The sequence below is a fragment of the Epinephelus lanceolatus genome, chromosome 1 (genome assembly GCF_041903045.1).
Source record: "Epinephelus lanceolatus isolate andai-2023 chromosome 1, ASM4190304v1, whole genome shotgun sequence".
In the NCBI taxonomy this organism is placed as follows: Eukaryota; Metazoa; Chordata; class Actinopteri; order Perciformes; family Serranidae; genus Epinephelus; species Epinephelus lanceolatus.
Genome location: NC_135734.1, coordinates 8,066,468 through 8,090,742, shown reverse-complemented (window position 1 = coordinate 8,090,742; position 24,275 = coordinate 8,066,468). Strand labels below are relative to the sequence as shown.

At 39.6% G+C, this 24,275-nt stretch overlaps 1 protein-coding gene across 1 annotated transcript in view; it reads left to right on the top strand.

Moving 5' to 3' along the window:
• The window catches only part of LOC117256754 (receptor-type tyrosine-protein phosphatase gamma-like), a 621,431-nt gene that overhangs the window by 379,322 nt on the left and 217,834 nt on the right, over window positions 1–24,275 (top strand). Inside the window, exon 4 of the mRNA XM_033626372.2 lies at window positions 7,571–7,719. Coding sequence (XP_033482263.2) covers window positions 7,571–7,719 — 149 coding nt within the window. The remainder of the gene's footprint in view (window positions 1–7,570; window positions 7,720–24,275) is intronic.

Genomic DNA, 24,275 nt, shown 5'->3' with positions numbered 1-24,275 from the left:
GCAACAAATGCTACTTTGGCAGCCAGTGCTGCCCTGATTTAACACGGACTAAGAAAGAGTTGACATGCTCATCTATTTTCCCTGAAAACCTAAGTTGAAGTAGCTGTTACTCAGTTTCGTAACACTAATTCCATCACAATTGACCAAATTCTTTTTTTTTACTTTACGTCAAGCTTGGCGTGACCAAAACAAATGTAGGCTAATGAAGTGTAGAGCCCCACTTGCAGCTCCTTGAGGCTGTGATATTAATTGCGTCCCACAGTATGACTGATGAATGGAACCACAGCCTGTAATATAATGGACGTAGCCATCTTAGACTTTTAGGGCCAGAAATGACCATATTAGGACAAGCTGCTAGTTTGGTTAGCATGATGCAGTCACAGCTATGGTTAACTGTGATATTGCAGATTAAACTACCAAACAGTACATGAAGTCGTTAATTGGCCTCAGCATTGACAAACATGAAGTCACAACATGAAAGTACCAGTATCAATAATGATCCAATAATGAATACTTTTACTTTGATAATTAAAATAAATTTTGTTGCCAATAGTCTTATCAGTAACTTTTGAATGCAGGACTTCTTCTACCTGCACCTCTACCAGTATTCTTTGTACCAGTGTTTTTATAGTGTGATATTGTAAATTGCTATTTTAACTAAATTATTTGAATCACTGAATGTAGTGCATTGTGGTACTCATATAACATTGTGATTTGAGAGAGAGAGAGAGAGAGAGAGAGAGAGAGAGAGAGAGAGAGAGAGAGATGATGATGATGATGTCCAACACCATTTCCATCACTCAGAAAATGGGTGCTTGGGACAGGTGGTTTCAAGCCTGCTCATGACCAGCGCCAGTCTGTCCTTTCCTTCACCCTGTTGTTGTGATGCCTCTTCACTGACCTCCAGTGACTGACTTCCTGACAGCACAAATCTGTAGGAATATGATCCAAAACCGGGGAGACACTAACAACATCAGCAACAACAGGTTACATCTTTTCCTGACAACAGCATGTAGAAACATGTATATTAGTGTGTGGCTGTAACAGAGAATGGAGGCGCTTTTTGAGAAATCAAAAATAGAAGCTTCTTACTGTCACACATTTGAACATGTTCCTTCAGGAATATGATCCAAAATTGGGGAGAAATTATCATCGGCAACCAAAAGTTTATGTTTAACTGGCGTTAGCATGTAGCCACAAGTAAGTTAGCTATGTACTTGCAGTTGGGGAATAACTGTAAAGGCGCTTTCACACCACCTCATGTAACTCGGCGCCTCTGGTCATTTTAATGAGGGGAAGGCAGCAGAGGGGAAGTGGTTTAGAACACAGCAGTAGGGGTGTGAAGTGGGTGCTGCGCATGCGAGGCCGCACAGATTTTCACCATGTTGAATTTCTGGCAGTTGCCACCTGACTTTGGCCAATCAAATAGCTAGCATTGCAGAAGCAGAAAGACAAGATGGAGGAGCCGATAACGTTGGTGCCAAAAAACCAAGAATTACAGCGCAAGCAACTTATAAAGACAACCAAAAGAAAAATCGGGCCTGGGATAATTTTTCGACCAATCTCCGGTTGACTGGTAAATTGTCCAAATATATAAAAATCTTTAGTAATTTCAGTGATTTCTGTTGTGTTGCTGCAGTATGCAGCTACAAACTAGCTTGCACTTCTGCCAGTGTTTAATCAAGCACCTGCCTGTCATCACAGCCATGGACTCTCGCAGCAGCAGCTGCTTCTAAACGCACTTTAAACTCTCTTGCAAGTAGGTGGTTGTTGGAGACATAACCATGTGGTGGTGTGAAAGCAGCTTAACACAGTGTTTCCCAACTGGTCCAGCCCCAGGGTTCAGATTTCTCCTGAGTCATTAGTTGAAGGTCCACATAGTTTAATACATTCAGTGTGATACTTGCGTTTGGCCATGTTGTCAAGCCACTTTGCTGGTTCTGTTAAGTAGCTGTTTGTTAGTAACTCACTTTACAGCAGGAAACTGCATTTCAGAGTAAAAGCTCAATGCCAGAAATTCACTATACTTAAAAATGAAGTGTGTTTTTTACAAACTTGACACATTCATGAGTCACTTGCAGTCCATTTAGAAAGTACCCCCAGCCCACTTTTGGACCACGACCCATCAGTTGGGGACCATTGGCTTTACAGATGATAGCAGTTCTTTTCACTGTGAAAAATAATCAACAAAAGCTTCTTAACGCAACTGGACATGTTCCAACAGGAATATCATCCAAAAGTGGGGAGAAATTAACACATAAAGTTTCCCTGTAATGTAATGTAAACACTTGCAGTAGCCCATCTGGAGCAGATGACCATATATTATTATTATTATTATTATTATTATTATTATTATTATTATATTATATTATTATTATTCTAAATAAGTTTACTCAACTGTTTGAAACATTGGCAACATTTAATATGAATGAGACAGAATACAGACAAGCAGGTCCTGTCTAAAACATGAAAAGAATAATATGGCAAATATGCTCAAAATGGCTATACGGCTGTCCTAGTAATAATCTTAATCACACTGTGGCCATTAAAGGACAGGAGAGCTGGAGAACAAAGCATCCCTCCATGCTTGCAAATTCCCTCAGCAGGCTTGTTGCTGTACCTGTTTTTGTTCCCAATTTTCAGTGACTGATTAAGGTCACAGAGAGTGAGTAAATGTCCTGCCCACCTCCCAGTCACTGCATCATGAGCGGGTGGCAGTACGTCGCTGAGATGTGAGACATCCGTTTGTCTGAGCGCTGGTAGCTCAATCAGGCGAGGCGGACACACTGAGTGTTGTCATCCCCTGTGGGAGAGCACAGACGAACTGACCTTCAGGTAGAGGATCACCAGTGCTGACACCCGCTAGCGCAAACAGAAAGATGAGAGTGAGAGACACAGGCAGAGAAAGAGAAGACCTCATCATCGCAGTCAGGATAAAAAATTCCCTGACACGTTTGATGCAGAGCGTCCCCAGGCCTTCAGCAACTCGAACCATCTCCCCATGGCCACCCAGGCTGCTCGCTGAGAAAAAAAAGAGATGGTGATGATGGCCACCTGCAAAGTAAGAAACACAGCAGAGCACAATCTAAATGGATTTGGGATGCCGCAGCATGTAGAGAGCCATGTAAAAATGCTAACACAAACAACAGCTGCGAAACAAAATGGCGCGCAGCTTCTGCTCTCCCCCCGCTACATAATGCATGGCTAACAAGACAAATGTCCCTGCATTTGCGGCACAAATTATGCATGGATTCTGCACTGTTTCTAAATGACAGATGAGCGTTTTATCTGTGGAGGGATCACCTGGTGGAGACGCTGCTGAATGCTGTGAAGGAGCTATGGAGGTAGGCAGGGAGGGGGTGGATAACCCCCTGCCTCCTGCAGAACAAACTTAAATCAGAGAGATAATTCTTCACAGCTCAACTTTAACTTCTTGACCTTGAATATAGAGTCAACAAAATGTTATGGATAGGATGGAAATAAAAAAGTTCACACCATTTTCAAAATAGTTTCTTATTAATTGTTGGTTAATTTACATAGACCATGTGATCCAAACTGTACATACCTTAGATCAACTAAAGCACCTACAATACTCACATGTCTGTATCAACCAGCCTGTAAAGAAGAATATCTGCAGTTCCATCAATTTACAAAGTAATTTATCCAAACATAATTTGGTTATAGAGCTTAGAGAGCGATTTGGCCTGATGGGCAAAGGGAGAAAAACAAGGAACATGGGAAGATGCTAAATAACAACTTGCAACTACAGAAATAAGTCAGAGTTTTGCAGTTCATGATCAGAAGCCAAATCAGCAGATCTACAGAATGCACCACCTTCAGTGTATCAATCCTGAAAATATGTTATAGCTTTAACAGGCAGCAGCAAAAGGTATGACGTAAGGGTGTAGGAGGAAAAGATGAGTGATGTTTGCACCAAGCTGAGCTTCTTTGGGTCATTATACATAACCACTTGTTCTATTCAGGGTTGATTCAGGTATTCGGGGCTAGAGTCTATCCCAGCTGACATTGGGTGAGAGGCTGGGTACATCCTGGACAGGTTGGCAGACTATCACAACCAACCATTCATGCTCACATTCAAACATGTGGGTAATTTAAGGTGACCATTTAACCTACCTTTGGACTGTAAGAGGAAGCTGGGGAACCCAGAGAAAACCCACACTGACAAACCTGATCTAACCTGGAACCCTCCGGCTGTGAGACACTAGTATAAACCACTGTACTACTGTGCCGGCCTGGGCTTCTTCAATAATAGAACATAATATCTAAAATAAGCATACTGTTACTTTAGACAGTGTACTGGGGCAAAATGTGATCCCTTACTGACATCCAAAGTTGCTAAGATTGATCTCATTTAATTATTTTACTCTTATCGAGCAGAGTTCTGCTCCCTCAGCTCCTCCACACTAACTTGTTATGTTTAGATAGGAAGTAAGCTCAGGCCACCAGACAGCTAATGTTTGTGTGCTGTTGATTTGTAATGGACTTCAAATGCTGATAAAAATTGAGATTGTGGTTGCCCATGGCAATGTTTTGAACAGTCCAGGGGCCTCATTATAGAAAAAGTCTGAAATCCTACCTTATCTCAGTTCAGAATGACATTTAAGATTTTGGGTTTTACATAAACATGTTTTCTAACTGCATTTAGGAAGAAACTCTTAACTTAGGATGGGAATTTAGCTATTACAGATTCAAACTAATTTAGAGATTTCCAAGTTAGGAATCCTAGGTTAGGGTGGCATAGATCCTGTCCTAAATTCAAAGGAACTGCTAAAAATGGCAACAGCACTGTTGTTAGGTCTGAATGACTATGACAATGAATATTGGGAACAACATGAACACTAATATATAATGAAATGCTTCCTAAACTGTATGATGATGATTTTATTTTCCTGAATAAATTAATATGTATATGGTGGTATGCAACAGGGGGACCAGGGGGCCCCCCTGGTCAAAACTGTATGTACTGTGAAGAGTTAAATAAGTAAAGTTTGGGCACCCCAAGACATTTGAGCTCTCTGACAACTTCTACCAGGGTCTCAGGCCATAATTATCTTGTTTGAACTCTGGCTTGTTCACAGTCATCATTAGGGAAAATGCAAATTTCAAAGCTTTAAAAATATTCTGACCCCTGAAATATTGTCCCAACAATCAGCAGCCATGGGCTCTTCTAAACAGCTGCCTGGCACTCTTAAAACTAAAATGACTGACGCCCACAAAGCAGGAGAAGGCTATAAAGGGATATTAAAGGGTTTTTTTCAGGTATTGTTTCTTCAGTTCGTAATGCCATTAAGATATTGTAGTTAACAAAAACTGCGGAGGTCAAGTTGAGGTCTGGAAGACCAAGAAAACTTTCCCAAAGAGCTGCTCGTAGGATTGTTAAAAAGGCAAATCAAAACCCCTGTTTGACTGCGAAAGACCTGCAGAAAGATTTATCAGACTCTGGAGTGGTGGTGCACTGTTCTACTGTGCAGTGACACCTGTACAACTATGACCTTCATGGAAGAGTCATCAGAAGAAAAACCAAACATCAAAAATAGCGTGATGCTTTTTGGAAACAATTCCTGTGAACTGATGAAGTTAAAATAGAACTTTCTGGATGCAAAGAGCAAAAGTATGTTTGGAGAAAAAAGGATGCAGAATTTCATGAAAAGAACACCTGTCCAACTGTTAATCATGGAGGTGGATCGATCATGCTTTGGGCTTGTGTTGCAGCCAGTGGTATGTATGTGGAACATTTCACAGATCGAGGGAAGAATGGATTCAGTGAAATTCCAACAAATTCTGGAAGCAAACATCAAACCATCCATAAAAAGCCACAGATGAGGAGAGAAAGGCTTCTACAACAGGACAATGGACCTAAACACACCTCAAAATCCACAATGGACTACCTCAAGAGGAGCAAGCTGAAGGTTTTGCCATGGCCCTCACAGTCCCCTGACGTAAACATCACTAAAAATCTGTGGATAGACCTCAAAAGAGCAGTGCATGCAAGATGGCCCAAGAATCTCACAGAACTAGAAGCCTTTTGCAGGAAGAATGATGGAAAATCCCCCAAACAAGAACTGAAAGACCCTTACCTGGCTACAAAAAGTGTTTAGAAGCTGTAATACTTGCCAAGGGGGGTGACCTTGGGTGCCCAAACTTTTGCATGCCACTGCATATTGACTGACAACATGATTTAGTTGATCATGATTAATAATCAAAGTAATTTATAATTAATTCTGAATTTGATTGACATCTTCCACAGACACGATGAGTGCCTCTTACTCACTGTTGCTGAAATTGAACACCCGAATTGGACCCGGATTGTGAGCTAACTAGCCAGTGACAATTGAGAGTCGATATTATGGCATGTCCATCTCAAGTAGTTTACGGGTAGATTCTAAACAAAGATACAGGCATGAATGGATGAGTGCCACATGAAGAATCAGATATCCAATTATAGTGAGGATTTCTTTAGGTAAGATAAGATAGGAGGTCTTCAATGTCTGAGAAGTCAAATTTCAGGTGTGCTCACTTCCAGTTTTGCCTCCAAATGAAGTGATCTGGATAAACTGTTGCTGTGTTTAAAACCTTCCTGATCATGTGACTGCTTGTGTTTCTTGCTCTAAATAAAGTTAATTCTAGCTGTGTCCCTCTTTCCCAAGATTTCAACAACCACTTTGCTGATCACAGTGTTATCATAATTGTTAAAAATGATAAACAAAGCTACAATTTACAAATTAGACTCAAGCTTTAGTAAAGTATTCTTTGAAGAATTCAAGGAGATATGGCAACCTCAGATCACTATTTTACCTGTGCCATTTCATGTTATTTGATAGCAACATTTCATAAACGTAGAGTATGTAAATTGGGTCTGTTAATGTCTTATCAGGTGTATGTGATACTTGATGACTCAGAGTTGTGGCCAGCGTCGATAAAATGATGAACCAGGTCACTCTCTTTACTCAAGTGCTTCCTCTATAAATGAGACAGAACTGTGTGATGAAGTCTGGCTGCACTGGTTAATGGAACACAGGAATCCTTCCAAAGCCATTTGTGGATGTGAAAATAAGGCCCCCTCTTAATTCTTGATATATTTCAGAAAGGTTTGATGGAATAATAACAAAGGACCTGGTAAGGGCAGTTTGCAGTGGATGAAGAGAATGATTTTTCTTGGCAAATTAGCCCCTCATTTGAGAACTTGCGTTAGGGGCTGATGGAAAATGACAGAAATGGTCTTGTGTGGGCACGTCTTCCTCAGAGCAAATTTAAAAGATAAACACTTATCTAACTTTAGCATGTCCTCAGAATGCATTCTTCTGTCTGTGGCTCTTAAGACCTTAAAGAGGTTTCACACTGTGTATGTGTCCTCACACCCCTTTGATTAGGTTTTTGTGCCATCTTTGAAGTTTGCCATCACATCAACAACAGACACCAATTTTCTGCCTTCTGTCTATTTTAGAGGAATGATAACATTTGTACTCAATGTATGTTGAAAACAATGTTTGGTGATGAATGACTTTCTTGCTCTTTTTCTTTTTTCTCTTGCCTTCTGTCTTTCTTCCAGTGGCCATTATGTTGAAGGATGATTACTTTGTTCGGGGAGCAGGTCTACCAGGGAGGTTTAAGGCCGAAAAAGTGGAGTTCCATTGGGGTCCAAACAACGGATCTGAAGGCTCTGAACACAGCATTAATGGCCGCCGCTACCCTGTGGAGGTAAGCACAAAATACCAAGCCTTGACATACCAAAGAATGAACCATATCTGAGAGCGAGTATATACATTTCTTTGACATGAGTAAAGATAAGGGTGTAGATTTTGAGACCCAATCAATAAGCCTCTGAGGAAAGCTCTGTTAGTCTGGAGTTTGGATAGCCCTTGCCAGTTACTGGAGCCAGAAAATAAGAGCTGCTGCAGGATGAGCAGCCAAAGCTAAGTGTAAAAGGCCGAGAGACCTGTCTATCAAGGCAAACAGCCCCACAAATATGCCCAATTTTGGAGCTCAAGAACCTTTCACTGGAAAACTGTACTTCAAACGTGCCAAGAGGGCATTTACCAAATAATGACAACCAGCAGGCAGGCTGTTTTTTGATTGTCCATCCGCACATGTGTATGACCATACGTAGGTCCGTACTTCCCATCCTTGTGAACACAATATCTCAAGAACACATTGAGGAAATTTCTTAAAATTTGGTATAAATGTCTACTTGGGCTCAATGATGAACTGATTAGTTTTGGTGGTCACAGGTCAAGGTTTCTGTGACCTGACGTCCATCTCCTTCTCATGAATGTGATATCTCAAGAAGACCTTGAGAGAAATTCTTCAGATTTGACACAGACATCCACTTACAGTCAAGGATGACCTGATTAGAGTTTGGTGGTCAAAGGTCAAGGTCACTATGACCTTTTCAATCTCATTCTTGTGAACACAGTATCTCACTTCTTGAGGGAATTTCTTCAAATTCAGTACAAACATCAACTTGGACTCAATGGAGAACTGTTTAGATTTTAGTATTTAAAAGTCAGAGTCACTGTGATTTCACGTCCGTGAAATGGGCAAACAACTATGTAATTATGTTGGTAGACAACACTCTAAAAATACTTTCGATATTAATGTTCTGGAGACAGATTCAAGAAAAAGATTATACAGGTGGTTTTACTCAAAAGCAAGTGAATCTTGGCTGTGAAGACCAGACCTCATTTCTCAAACTGCCCGTTTGGCATTAAGAGACTCCTTTAGGATCATCCTTCAACGTCAACCAACTAAACTCAATGCATCTGTATGTGTACAGTAAATATGAGTGTGTGTGTGTGTGTGTGTGTGTGTGTGTATTTGCAAGTTGTTTATGTGCAGCTGTCACTCTTGAATGCTGAAATGTCAGCCATCTCTGTTTGGACTTCTCCTAGAGCACTGCCTCTTTGCTGTGGCTGGCCAAACAGATGAATATGTATTGTTTGACATTTGGTAGATCAGCGTGCTGACAGTTCAGCTTGATATTGTAATCTTCTCCTTCCACTCGAAAGTATTTTCCCCCCCAAACCTTTCCACAAAGTTGCATAAAGGTGCCTTTGTGTTAGTGGTTGGTGAGATAGCCCCATATGGAAATGATGCATTTGTCCGTCCTCACTACTTAGTTCAGAAATATTGCTTACCTGTCTGCTGCAGAAGAAGTCAAAGATTCTGCTGAAAACACAAAACCTCCTATATGAATGCATGAAGTTTTCTGAGACTGCTGTTTTTAAATTGCTAGATTTATAATATGCCATCACAATTGATTTAGCAGTGAGACATCAGCGAAGAAAAGTTTCCATGTAGCACTTTTATGAAGTTCCACTGAAATTCAAGCCTGTTTTCACATATTGACTGAGCCTCTCAGTCAACTATACTATTTCCACACACATACACCCACATTCACACACATACATTCCCACCTGTGCCTTGTGCCAGATTCAATATTGGCAGTATGGCTCAGCTGATCTGTCCTTTAAGGCCGCAACTGATACTGATATTCCTGCAGTGAAGCTGCTGAAAGATGAGATTTGATGCTGATTTTTGTCCAAATTTAATCATTTCATGTCCAAATAACAAAACATGATTATGTTATGATGCCTGAGGTGTGAGAACAGATCAATTGAAGACTTTCACAGAGATTAACTATAATATGAGGGGAATTTTAAAAGCCGTTTTCAAGTTGACTTTATGATTTCATTTGATAATTTCATTTAATAACATAAAAATTTTAATGCATCAATAAAAAGACGAAAACAATGGACTCAGGATTAACAGTGTTTTTATATTAATGTTACTTTGAGATTCTTAATGCATACTTGCAAATTTGATTCATGTATTTATGTTAGATTTTTTAAAATAATTTCTTTTTTATTTAATTCAGCTTCCAATTTAGTTCTTGATATGATTGAAGTACACAGAATTTTCTCTTCAAATAATGAGTTGTCATTGCGACAATGTTAATTTGCAAACAAATGAGAAGCAAATTGCTATATGCAGTCATAGGTGTTGCAAGCCTATAAGGATCTTTTGTCCAGTCTCTTTGTGAAATCTCTGAAAAATAGAAACTTACAGTTTTGCCTTGGGTAACATTGTTTAATAATAATCATTTCCTAGATAGGACCTGTAAAGCAGCCGTAACTTCTTAGGAAGGGTCCTGGAATACACTTTGTTATTTGGTACTAATTATAAAGAAAATTGAGACAGTTTTCAATTGGTACACTTCCAGTTAATTAACTCCAGTGCTTGAAGTGGACTGGTACTCACCGGTATGCAGTACTAGCACTTTTGCATTTTACTCTCTAGTGCACAGTGACTTTCACATGCTGCCGGTACACTTTTCTGCCCTTTCCATATCTCATTCTCTGGGCCAGAGGTGGTCAACATGGTGTCCATGAGCACCTGGTCACCCACAAGGAACCAATGAGTCACTCACAGAGCATGTTCTAAAAATAACTGTGGTCAAGCCAGCTATCACTCACATCTCAGTGGTCAAATGAGCTGACGTTACAACTGTAGTGCGCATTAAAACAGCCCTCCCATACACATGCCAACATGTGAATAAGAAAAGTACTGGCACTTTTTTCCCCACTTCAAGCACTGATTAACTTAAATGCTAATTAAAGGCATAACTGAGAGAGTCTGCTACTCGGTGCACAGCTGGCCTGCTGTTAAAATGTGTCCTTCTATGTGATTGTAAATAGTATACATTCAAACAAATATGGAGATTAAAATTTACAACACTAGATGAATGCTCACTTGGGTTAGATGCATCACTATAAATGAATTTTTTTTCCTTTTCTTTCAAATTTTCGTGATCTCTGGACATAATCTTGACAATAACATACAGTTCTCTTCATCTATGTCTTCCTTATCAAGAACACATATCTGCTACCTAGTGACAGGGACAGGTTTTTTGTTTTTCATTATAAAGGGGACCTATTATTAGAGATGTACCAATACCACTTTTTCCTTCCTGATATCGATTCCGATCCCTGAGCCTTAGGTATCTGCTGCTAAATATGTAATAATAAAATGAATGCCATAAAACTTTTTTTATTATTATTATCCAGTGTTGACACAGATCAAGACACAGGTTAAAGTGAAGCCACACAATTTGGTAAAAAAAAACATACATTTTAAAGGCTACAGTAGAATATAGGGCTTGTATTAAAAAAAAAAAAAAAATCACCAGATGACTTAAAGCAAGAAAATTAAAAAATAGTGGCAGGGCTTTTACTCACCAAAACTGCAGAGGCTCCCAGCTTCATTTGAAACAGACTACATTATATATTATTTATTCATCCCTCTGTGTTTTTATATTTTTACTTTATATCCGCTCCCATTGCCTTCATAAAGTTAATACATCGCGCCATCATTTCAAACTCAACACTTCCTGAACTTGTTTCAAATTAAAAGCCTCTTATAACCTCAGCTGAGAGAATCCCTCCATCTTCTAAATAGGCTTTTATTGTGAAACATTTGTAGGAACTTGTTGTGGAGAAACCAGTGAGTTTTATGTTTACATACGGTACTTCAAATGTAGCTCCTGCCATCTGTTGGCGCTTTTTACATTACTACAACAACATTTCGGCTGGCACATGAACAGACACAGTGACTGAATAAATAATACATTAAGTGTGCTTTGAAACACCTTAGATTAACAATTACTCCTTTGCTGTTTGGCAAAAAAGATATTTTGTTAAACATTCACATTGCATGTGTGGTTGGATTGTTAAAGTTGACGTGCTAGGCTTATGATTTAGTGGCTTATAGGGTGGAAGTTTATGAATGCACATGTGCTTTGCATTTATTAACCAACATCTTTCATGTAATTCAGGATAAGTGGTTATGGAAATGAATGAATGAATGAATTATTCATGTAGTTTTATCATCTATTATTTGTGAGAATTTCACCAAATTAGTCTCTACTGTAAGTCACTAAACATGTCTTTATTTAATATTTTTCTGAATATGTGTTTGTTGCTGATTGTTTCCAGGGCAGGAACACATCTGAAACTGTGAAAAATCTGTTTTGTTTTGTTTTTAAATTTCATCTGAAATATTTTCACACCAACACTATTTCTCTCCAAAACACTGCTGCCCACCTGCAAATTTATTGGCAGGGGAACTTTATATGATTATGTTTATATAAAGGCTAAAATGAAAAGAAAAATTTTTAAGTTGTTTTGTGTATCTGTGGTCGGACAAAAAGCTCTCTACAGTGCATTACTAATGCCTGGCAGTGAGTGACTGGAGTATCAGACTGTAAAGCTCTCTCAGCATGGCCTCTAATGCTGGTTCATACAACCACAGCATCAGCAGTGAGATAGGAGCACAGTTTGATTGCTGTCTTGCCCCTGGTTCAACTTTATTGCCTGCCTGCTACATTGCACAATGTTATCTCTGCAGGGAGAGAATGGAAAACTAATATATGGACACACATGCACGCATTCACACACACTTAGGTACACATTGCAGACAGTGGGTGCAGTGAGCCCAGAGACAACAAGGTTCCTCTGCTATATTTGAGTGGAAACCTCAACAGCACATATTTAAAAGAATCTGCAAATAAAAGCAAAACTATCTGCACGCTGAGCTGCCACCAGTGGTAGGTGGAATAATATGTTCTGATTGTGAGTGTGATTTATATGACCTTTTGAAATTCAAGATTCAAGACTTAACCGCTGTTTCAACATACAGCAATTTGGTTTGGTGAACCCACACAAACCAAGAACAACAAGAGCCCTGCCTCACAGACAGTGAACACCTTGGAACATTAAAGTAAATTAAGTAGCCTAATTAGTAGTAATAATAAATAATTAAAACAGGCATTCCTATGGGGTTGCAATGACACCACAACCAGCTATGATGTATGGTTGGTTTTACTACAATCACAACATGCTAACATAATTAGCATAAGCCAGTGACACTTAACACATAAAGAAGTCTAGTGGCTAGCAGAGTTTTCCTCTACTCAAACAGCAACATTTAAATCAACTCTTACCGTTCTTGCATTTCACACAGCACTTCGAAAAAATTTGAACATCCACAACTCCCGCCTTCCTCCAAAGTCCCATCCTCCTCCTCCTCCTCCTCCTGCAACTCCACCTCCCTCTCCCCCCTCCTCCATTATGTCCTCATTACAGATGTAGGTGTTGGCAAGGTAACGTTAGATACACAGAAGAGGAGAGCGAGCATGTAAATTAATTGCTATCATAAAAATCTCAGTTGAATGTCAATATGTCTTTTCAGTCATGAGATGTATTATGTAGCTTACATTTTGTCTTAAGGGTGGCACTAGAAAGCTATGAAACCTCATGAAGAGTTTAAAATGGACAGGACTCATCCTCTGGAAGGTCAAATCAAATCTCAGTTAATGTTCTGACAGGCTGCCTGTTAGATTCTGACACTTATTTGTGTCGTAGTGGTATAATGATGGCTTTGGGTGACATATAAGGGATCACCAACAACAACAGGATTCCTCCTCTGAGGATCATAAATGGCCCATTTTGTAAAAATCCAGACACATTTTTATCAAAACTTGAACCCTTTTGCTTTTTTCAATTCCCTATCTTCCCATTCTCTGTTCTCCATTTCTTTCCTTTGTACTATTTTTATTTTCTTTAATTTTCCGTACATTTTGTTTCTACTCTTTTATCGTCCTTTTTTTTGTTCCCTTTCCTTTTCGCTCCACTTCTCAGCAGCTCACTGTGTTGCAGTGGCCGTTGGTGAAGAGGAGTGTTCTTGTGCTTTCTCAGAGTGCTCCACATGAATGATGTATGATTTACAAGCCTTGCCATTTAGTAATTGTAGCCTAATAGGGCCCTTGAATAGCATGATGAAGTAGGGACCTGCTGCTCCCCTACCTGCTGTTTTAAACAGTAATGCTCTGGTTAATATGCCAAGCACAGCATTGCTAGGCAGCACAGCACACGTCTTTAGCTGGAGTGTGTCACTCATCCTTCGTGCGTATGCGCACCTGCATTCTCATTCCACTGTGGTGTGCTTTGCATTGAAAGTCAAACATGTTGGAATTCACCCACAGGTATTCTCAACCAGGAGGTTGTGTGGCCGTTTTTGAACTGTCAAGCCAAGTCCAAGGTCAGCTGACACTGGAAAAGCACACTTACACTCACTCAGGGCTGGCTTTGTTTGGAGGCTTTGAAAACATATATTTTAGACTTAGTCTGCATTAGGAGCAAATACTCAGCACATTCTCGTTCCCCAGGTCGTCAGATACTGACGTGTCACACTCCATCAGCATGTAATACTGACGCTGAAGGCACCCTTTGGCATCGTTATGAGAAGCACTTGGCTGACTCCAGTGTAAACCCATCTGCCGCAATATTTCACGCTGAGAGCAAATGATGTAGTATAAGGAATGAAAAATTCCACATAGGGTGGATTCAAGGGGTTTTGGATTGGTCAATCACAAACAGACTTTGACCCAGGAGACCCGTGTTAAAGTAAAAGTCAACGTTGTTTAAAACTAGCTATGCGCAAGTTACCAATGTACATTACGTACTTACCGTAAAACTTCAATTCAAAGCGTAGTCCCAATTAAATGCCTAGTCCCTTGTGGGGTGTGGCTACACATTTTGACAAAAAAAAATGTCTGTCTCAATTAGACACCTGGTCCAGTTGCAGAGCAATTCTATTTTTGTTTTCTTTTTAATGAAATTTCCTCTGACATATAAAACTGAGTTGTTGGCTACCTCAAATTATGTGTCCATTCCTTGATTACTTTGTAAATTATTTAGATTCTGTTAATTTGTTACGGTCCTCAGCTCAGAAGTATCAAAAAGGTTCTTCATAAAAATTGTGAGTATTGTTTGAACAGGATGAAGTGGTGTTGTGTCGGTACACAGGGTGCCATAATCACTGAGTGCTGTAATTCACTCTCTCTCTGATGTGCTGTCTGTCGGAGCTTGATCAAATGAATGATTTATTATTGATATATTATCTGTAGCCTAATTTTTTAACAATTAATATTCATTCAAGTTCAAATAAACAGTTTGATTGTATTTCCTGATCTTTGCCGAGCAACAGTTCCATATAGACACCTGTCCCAAATATAGGCCTGTTGACTTCAGTGATTTAAGCAAATAATAGCCCGGGCTATTAATTGAGGTTTTATGGTATTTGAACCCAAAACATGTTTTTTTTTTTGTTTTTTGTTTTTTTAAATAAACCCAGCCAAGTAGTTTTGTTGCCTAAACCTAACCACTACATTTGAAAACATTAACCCCACGTTGTGTCTATCACCCAGAAGTCAGCTGTGCATCACAGACAGACACTAAAGGGTTCCTTGTTCCTGGGCATGAACCACTGGGGGGACTAGGGATGTCACGATAAAAAAAATTCAGTAGTCTGTGCCGATACCAGTAAAATTACACGATTCTTGATACCAAAGTCAAAACCACGGTAAAAAAAATCCCAAGATCCCATGTACTTAAACAAGAAATACTTTATTAAAATATTTGCATATAAAATAACATTTCTACCAACAGATGTATATTACTTATATTTTTTTCTTTTCCTCTTTACCTATTTTTCGTGGGAATGAAAATAGATACGTCCATTTCAAACATTGTAAATGTCAGCGCCCTTATGCTTCCATGCGTACTTTATGAAGGCATAGATACAGTCAATAGATGGCACTAGAGGGCAGAGTCATAAGTTTCACACAATAAACAAGACAGCGGTGGAGGAGGTAGTAATATTTTACCTTATGGAGGCAGAACTGTTGACAGCAGCACTCTTTGCAGTCGTTTATTACACACCAACATGAGAACGAAGAATTCTTTTCACTTACTTCAGTAATGTATGTTGTTATGTAGCCTTGTTGTTCCATTCTTCCATTATTTATTTATTTTTTTCATCTCCTATGGTAGTATCTCCCTTGAACTATGAGGCACTGCCTCCATGATTTCCACTGGTGCTGCCCTGTTTTCATCCGTATCCATAAGCTCTCAGAAAACGTGCACAAATGCAGATGAGTATGAGTATGGACAGACGGCTCCTTCTGTCTCCATCTCTAACACTGAGCATAAGTGAGCCTTTACATACTGAGTTTTTTTTTCCCATCATGTGACCCCAGAGGGGCACTGTAGTTTCCCCTATTTCGAGTGTTTGTGTTAAGGTAAGCTTACCGGCAACTCCCTGTAGCTTCATATTTAGTGTGCAAGAGTGGTGTCAATCTTCTCATTTAACTCTCAGCAAGAAAGCAAATAGTAAAGCTAAGGTATACCTGGAAAAACATTTTTACTTACATTAGTGTGAACTTGTCTGTACTGTCTCAAAGTTGCAGTTTGATTGATGGTACATAGTTGGTGCATGCCTTGAATTATGTCAAAGCATGCACATGTATGTACAAATGTTATATAAATAAACTGATATTTCTTCCTTTCAGTTTACAATCAGTGAACTAACTGCCAGTCAACACTAGCATGCACTGTATTAGGACCGTTTCCAGCCCACACTGTCAAAATGAGACTGAAGTTTGTTTAATCAAAATGGAAATATTTGCTAAAACCTGACACCAAATTGTTTTCTTACTCCTCATATTTTTTTGTGCAAATTAGATGAACTTCTCCCACTCCAGTTTCTACTGTTCAATTATTTACAATTGGTCTAAAACATCTCATGATTGGTTTGGTCACCCTGTAAAAAAGTCCATGAAACTCTAAATTAAACTTGCTGTATGATTTCAAGCACGGCTCTTATTTGAAAGCAAAGCTGCAAGGTTTTTATCCAACAGCAGCAATTTCACACTGAAACCTCCTGACATCTGGCAACAAAAACAACAACACTACACTGATAGCCTATGATTAGATTTATGCCAATTTCAGCCTGAATGGCAGAGAAAGTGTTTTCTTTGCTTTTGAGGTCAGTAATTGATTTAACCTGAGAAGTATGCAGATGGGTTTTGTACAGTTTTTCAGTGGTTAACTTAATAGCTGGATCACAGCATGGGCAGAGGATAGGGGTTAAGGGTGTTATAGATGGGAGGAAGTCAGTGTTCAGTTGTTTTTTGAGATGATGTGCCTTGAACAAAGAATAAAAGAAAGTTTTGCATAAAGAATTTAATATTTTTACATGGTTAAACACTCAGATTCAGTTCGGGAAAGTATAATATGATTTAACACAGAAACCCTCTAAAATAATGAGTTTAATGGAGTATGTCACCTTCAAATATGTGCTTTAATTTACCCTAGCTGTGTACAAAACACATATTGGCACTTCAAATGACTCTATGTAATGTGAAAAGTCAGCTGCAAATGCAAAAATTATCAGCCAACTCTGCTGCGCTTGACAGTTTTTTAGTCTTTTTAGTTTGTTGTTTTGGTTTTATGGAGCATTGATCTAATCAACCTGTGGTAAGCCACAGTTTGCTGCAAACACCTACTGATAAACCCACTGAACCAACTTAACAGCAGACAGAAAATGGTGACAATTAAATGGTGAAGACAATAGAACATCAACTAAACAGCCTGATGTTTTTTCTCAGGAGTTGGAAGACCAAACCAAACCTCTTATTTATTAGAGGTGTACCGATCCATCAATCTGGATCAATATATCGATTCAGTGATTAGCAATCCCATATAATTGATGCAAAGTAAAAACATCAATCCATATCATCATCTTTACGTTACGCCGTTATTTTGAAATTTCATGTCACTGTCAAACAGCAGCAGGCAGACGGCAAGCAGCCAAGAGAAAGATGATGAGGATAACGTTATTTACTCTGGAATAAATCAGCAGTGTGGAAATTTTTCTTTGAGTGAAAGTGCAGGTCAACAGACAGAGCACATGCTATATGTAAAAATGCCATTATGAGATAAAACATGTATTTGAAATATTTTCTCTGCTTTACCTTCCACACTAACAAATCAAAGCAGTGGTAGAGCAGCAACCTCCATGTTTTGCAAGGTAAAAATGATTGTTTTTGTGAAAGAAGTGTCGTGTGTGGGCGGCACGGTGGTGTGGTGGTTAGCACTGTCACCTCACAGCAAGAGGGTTCCCGGTTCGATTCCGGGTGTGGGAGCCCTTCTGTGCGGAGTTTGCATGTTCTCCCCGTGTCAGCGTGGGTTCTCTCCAGGCACTCCGGCTTCCTCCCACAGTCCAAAGACATGCAGGTTGGAGACTAGGTTAACTGACAACTCTAAATTGTCCGTAGGTGTGACTGTGAGTGTGAATGGTTGTTTGTCTCTATGTGTCAGCCCTGCGATAGTCTGGCTACGTGTCCAGGGTGTACCCTGCCTCTGGCCCAATGTCAGCTGGGATAGGCTCCAGCCCCCCCGCGACCCTCAAGAGGATGAAGCGGTTAGAAGATGGATGGATGGATGGATGGATGGATGGAAGTTTCGTGTGTTTGAAATAGCGACTTCAGTTCCCTGTAGGAACGGGCTATCTAATGGCAAGGTGAAAATATTCCAAATTTGTCATGCACTTTAAGTGATTTATTGATGTTTTCTTTAGGTGAGCCTTTTTTTGAGGTGGCCAAAAACTAACTAACTAATTTAGGCAACACTTACTCAGTGCAGTTTAATTTTATTACATGACACAGTGATTTTCTGCCCATAAGTTATTTTAACCAAACACTGTGATTCTTTAAAGTCAAAACTTGAAGTCTGACTTTATTCTCAGTATTCTAAATTTAAATTAGAACTTAAATAAATTTTTCTTATGTGGCCCTAATCATCATACGTAGATGTCCATGACTGTTGGACCCAATTAAAATTGTATATAGGTACCTACATAAGTACTGCAATTCTTATAATTGGCAACAGCAACAACTATGGGAAAACTCTAATCCATTGGCAGGAATCTCATCAAAACCCCACTTTGGAATTGTTTTGGCTTTGACGATTTTGACATCAGTCATGAAATCTAGAACCATTCACCTACATCAAATCAGAGACTGACTTCACTGATATTTATTAAAATGTCAGCCCCAGTGTATCAGCAAACCAGTGTATCTGTCGAAGGCTACCTCCCACTATGGTGCCTCCCATGTCCACCCCCCCAGAGCAGGTGAGAGTGCTATCAGGGCTAGCTGGCCCAGGCGCTAAGCTATCCATTCTGTCTGACTGCCTCTTGCCAAGCCTCGTTTTTATCTCCACCCCCTCCCAAGCCTTCTAGACGTGATAAACGAGGAGCAAAGGATGAAAAGATGGAGGAGGAAGGGACGAGTGTGTGTGTGGCTCCAGAACTTGCTCTGCCAGCTTTTACCCACCTGCCTAGATAAGAGAGCCACTGTAAATTAACACGCGATAGGGGGGATGAGAGCATGGGCGGTGTGTGTCTGTGGATTGGTGGTTTTGTGCACTCATTCACACACATATACACACACACACTTCCTCTCTTTGCTTTGCCGCAGGTATCGCAGATAAAGATGTGTCATTGATGAATGGGATTTTATTTCCCATCAACCTTTGCTGTGTGGGAAATGGAAAGCGCATCCCGGCCCCTAAATCATCAGATGAATAATGATAACACTGGGTAGCAGTTTTCATTTTGTCGCACTATTTGTCTGCAAAGCGCCGTATGCAAACTGTTTGTTTCTATCAGCGCTTGTAGTGTGCGTGCACGTGTTTGTGTGTGTGTGTTTGTGTGTTTTTTTTTCACATTGCAGCTAAAAATGAATACTGAGCTTCCACAAACTGCGGTGCAGATGTTTAAACTCGTGTTTGTACCTTGTTTAATCACACCGGAGGGCAGTGAGCTCCTAATTCACCCAGCACCGACACAGAGGCAGAATTACAAGGAGGAGAAAATTCAAAGGCACATCCCCTCCTTTTACTTCCAATATGAGAAATACAACACCTTTCCTGACACATAATAATAAAACAGCTCAATTCATACTGCTCTATTTTTGGTACCACTTGTTTCCCTGATAGTTTCTGGCAGTCATTTCCTGCCTGTGAGTTCCAAGAAACAGCACTGGAATCAATATGCTCAGCACGAACACCATTATTCACTTGAACCAGTAAACTGACAACATAAACTTTTATTTGGCATATATTTGTCGAACAATCAAAAACACCTCCCTGAGATGGCACTCTCTGAGGTTTTTACAGCCGTCCTGACTGTGCCATACATGACTGCTCATTACATCAGCTCAAATCACATCAACAAAGGCATGTACGGTGATGTAGAGTCGTCCACGAGGATAGAAATACAGGGGAACCAGCATCGTTAAAGTGAAAGTTCACCCCAAAATCAAAGGAACGTATTTTTCCTCTTACCAGTAGTGCTATTTATCAATCTAGATTGTTTTAGTGAGAGTTGCCGAGTGTTTGAGATATGGCCCATAGAGATGTTCGCCTTGTCTCCAATATAATAGAGCTAGATGGCACTCAACTTGTGGTGCTAAAAGCACCAAAAAATTAAAAACTCATTGTCTCTTTCCAGCAATAATAACCTGATTAATTCATTCATTAATTAAGAATATCCAAAGGCCTTGTTGTGAGAAGTTTCATGTGGGAACTGTTTTCTTTCAACCAAACTGCACCTGCCAAGCATATCACCTTGCTGATAAAAGTGTGTATCTACTCATGGACAAGGAGCTCATGACAGCACGAATTGTAAACATTCATGGTATCCTGCTCGGCTAAGCTGTAACTTTAGCTAGCTCAGTGGTGGTGGGTAAGCTAGTACCATTTCCTTCTTGGTGGGTATAGTTCACCAGAGAGAAAACAGTTCCTACATGAAACTGCTCAAAACAAGGTCTGTGGATTATCCTTTGAATAAAGTGACAGTTTCAGCAAATATGACAAAAAGTTATTTTTAGTAAAAGTCACCAACTACAGCTTTAAGAAAGCCCTTATTGTTTAAGGTGACTGTGCTTTGTGGTCCATTGTCATTAAAACGGGATGCTAATTTTCACATTGCATTACTTTACTTGCTTGAGTTTGAACACTAGAATATTTTGTGTAGACTCGCTTTATACACTCCAATAACTTGCATGATACACGTGAAATCTCTAAATCGAAGAATGAATTTCCGCTGGTACGTCCTCGGCGTCATATGTCCCTGAAAGGATCTCAATGCTGATTGGCTATCGCAGTCTAAATGGGTTGCTGAAGTTCCGATTTTTTAACTCTGCGAATAAACTTATGATGCGAGATTGCGCTACTTGCTTCTTTCGTGCCATTTAATTCACATATTTTGTGTCATTTGCATTGAGTCCATCACGTCCATTGCATCCATCGCGCCACCCAGCAGCAATTTGAGTCTGAATGCCTTAAACGTAATGCACCTGAATTGCTCTGAACAGTCCACCTATGGGCCCTCCTAAGGTGTTTTTGATGTTTATGTTATGTAAAACAACTGCTGTATTTATTGTTTTCAAGTGATTTACTCATACAATATATCATTCGAACCCTACGCTCCTTGTCATGATATTTATGCTGGCCATTTCAAGATACCACCTCTGAAACAGCTCAATAAACACTTCTCAGACAAAAAAACAAAGAGATAAACAGTTATATCTCACCTATGAAGCATAATTTGAATATAAATTGAATCCATAGATCGATATTATCCTGACAGAATCACTGCTCACACAGATATTGGTTAATATCACACACAATGCCGATAGTGCAGATGATCTAAATCCCACTAAGTATTGAGTCCAAACACGTAGTTACATCCACAGATATCCACAAACTGTTTTAAACGTTCATATTTCTTCACACACTATCCATAGTCTTTCTTGTTCTGCATGTAAACAAAGCGACCAGGCAGCTGCCGTAATGGAGGCAAACTCCTGGCTTTTCCATTGACACCTCACTTGAGCCAATAGGAGCTTCCAGTGCTGTTGCTATGAATATCAATAGCCACCCAGGGCCTGTGTTGAGGGAACATCCATTCATCACATTTCCTGGGTTATAGACAATCAAAGTGCTAGGGATGGGCCCAATGGCTAGTAGGTCTTGTAGTTAATGACACTCCTGACATCAACTGTACTTTTGGATGGGTTACTGGCATAAATGTACAGTAATTATAAACAAATGGCTCCTATGTTGTCTTAAGGAAAAAGTCTTTCTTATCTATTTAGGTTTTCTAAGAGTGTTTTATATAAAGTAAGCTCGTAAATAGACATTTCTGTCGATGTTGATTAGTTTTTCACTCTTAATCACACATTCAGTACATTGTTTTACCCTCTTTTCTTGAAAAGTGAATGAACAAAACCTTACAAAAACATGTGGAAAATGTTTATTTTCTGTGATATTGTTATCTACTTTGAATGTGATCAATTTGAGGCTTCATGACACGGCCCCATTGTGTTTTTCAGCTAATGCCTCCCAGTCCTAGTTATCTGCAGCAGCTTTTATCAAGAAAATATTCAGGCAAAAATGAAAAAAACTTTTATTTCATTGTGTTGAAACTTGTATAACTCAGCAACTGAAGCACTTACAGTGATTCTGATAGCTGGAGAAAAAAGTTCAGTGTTATCTTTCAAATGAGACCGTGCATGTACATGTACTAAAACAGCTTCAATTTACTTTAGGTGTGCCTTGGATAGTTTAGAATTTAGATGAATATTACAGGACCTTAAACGGACAGTTACACAATTGCCACAATCCAACACACAATGTAACTATTTTCTTTTCACAAGGGTCACAAGGGTCTGTCTCCCTGAGGCAGTTGCCCACTTTGCCAGTTTGTTAAGCCAGTCACGTGTGTTGTTGACATAATTTAATACACATAACATCTTATCTTGTTTATATATAATATTGCATTAATGTGAACATTGACTAACCCACCCAACATTCTCCAAAGCATTCAGCACTTTAGTAAAGTGTTGCATAATATTCTTCCTATCTTCTGTTGGTTTCAGTCCATTTTAGAACGCTGTGAAGATCAACTTGAGATTTCAAACTTGGTCTAGTTGAGAAATCCACCACAGTGAATATATCTTGTTTTATTTTTGTCAAAGCAAACCTGCATTGCATGCTAACAAATTTGAAAAGTGCAGACTCATTTTCAAAGTTCATGTGCTGGTTAGAGGCTCTGAAATGTGATGTATGAGCTGGCTGTTGAGCAGTGTAGCATCAGGGAGTTCTGGTGAAGGAAAGGAAAGTCCAGAAGACAAATCAGTAAACATGGACACTTCATGGATGACTGCGAAGGGCATAAGGAGTGATTGTTGGCACTGTGTACATTGTTATTGCTATCCCTCAGGGTACTGGGCTCCTCTCGGTATCCTCTGAGATACTCATGGGATTGGAATACTCAGTTAAATGCTCACTCTGCACTTGATTAACAGTGGTGCAATGATGTCCTTGTCTTCTTGATTGCTGGAGCTACAACATCAGACAAAAACTGTCTTCATTCTCAGAGCTCAGCACTTGTACAGTAGCAGCACACACAGCTGAAGAGTTTACTCACTGTCTTGTCCAAACAGCTTGTGGACATAAAGAGCTGCTTATTATCAGGAGCAAAGAGTGATGGCAGACTTTGCGCTGCAAACACTTCCCATGCCTGTTACATATCACTGGCTCTGCGCTTGCCCCAGTCTGAGCCTCATGGAGTCATTGTATTTACATTTGAGACTTTTGCATTGATGAGGGCTATCAAGTAAAATTTATGGTGGACATTTCTGCAGTTTCAGGCCTCTGCCTGCAGGAAATGTCATTTAAGTTTTATTTAAGTCCTCTGTTTCCAACTGTTATACAACATTTCTTCTGTTTCCTAACAGAAAACCCCCATTTGTACTTTTCTCCACTCCCAAGTGTTTTCTGAGATACCTTAGGATAGAAATTTGAAACAGGGAGTATCTGAGGGGCCGGCGGCGCTGCCTCAACCCCACTCAGAGTGCTGTGAGACTGGACACGGCAGCCTGTGATCTACCTCTCCCCTGAGGGACTGACACATCTGAGGCAACATAAGCAAGGTTTTATATGAAATCAGACACCAGAATACACTGGGGTGTCAAGTGAAGTCTTTACTGACTCAAATAAAGTGGCAGCTGAGAATCATAACAGCTTACTTCTCCAGTTGGCATCTTTGTTTGCGTTGATGGAATGGAGATGCACCTTGTGAAACAATTCTGTCTCAGGAATAATTTTGTAACAATAGGATCAAGTATTTTACAATACAACAAACAGCTGATTCATCAGTGCCCTTCAGAACATAACTTACAAAATTTGTCTTTTTTTTTTTGAATCTGCTAAATGGTAAATGGACTTGTGCTTGTAAAGCCCGTTTGAAGCCTTCGAACCATTCAAAGCACTTTCACCCAAGATGTCCCA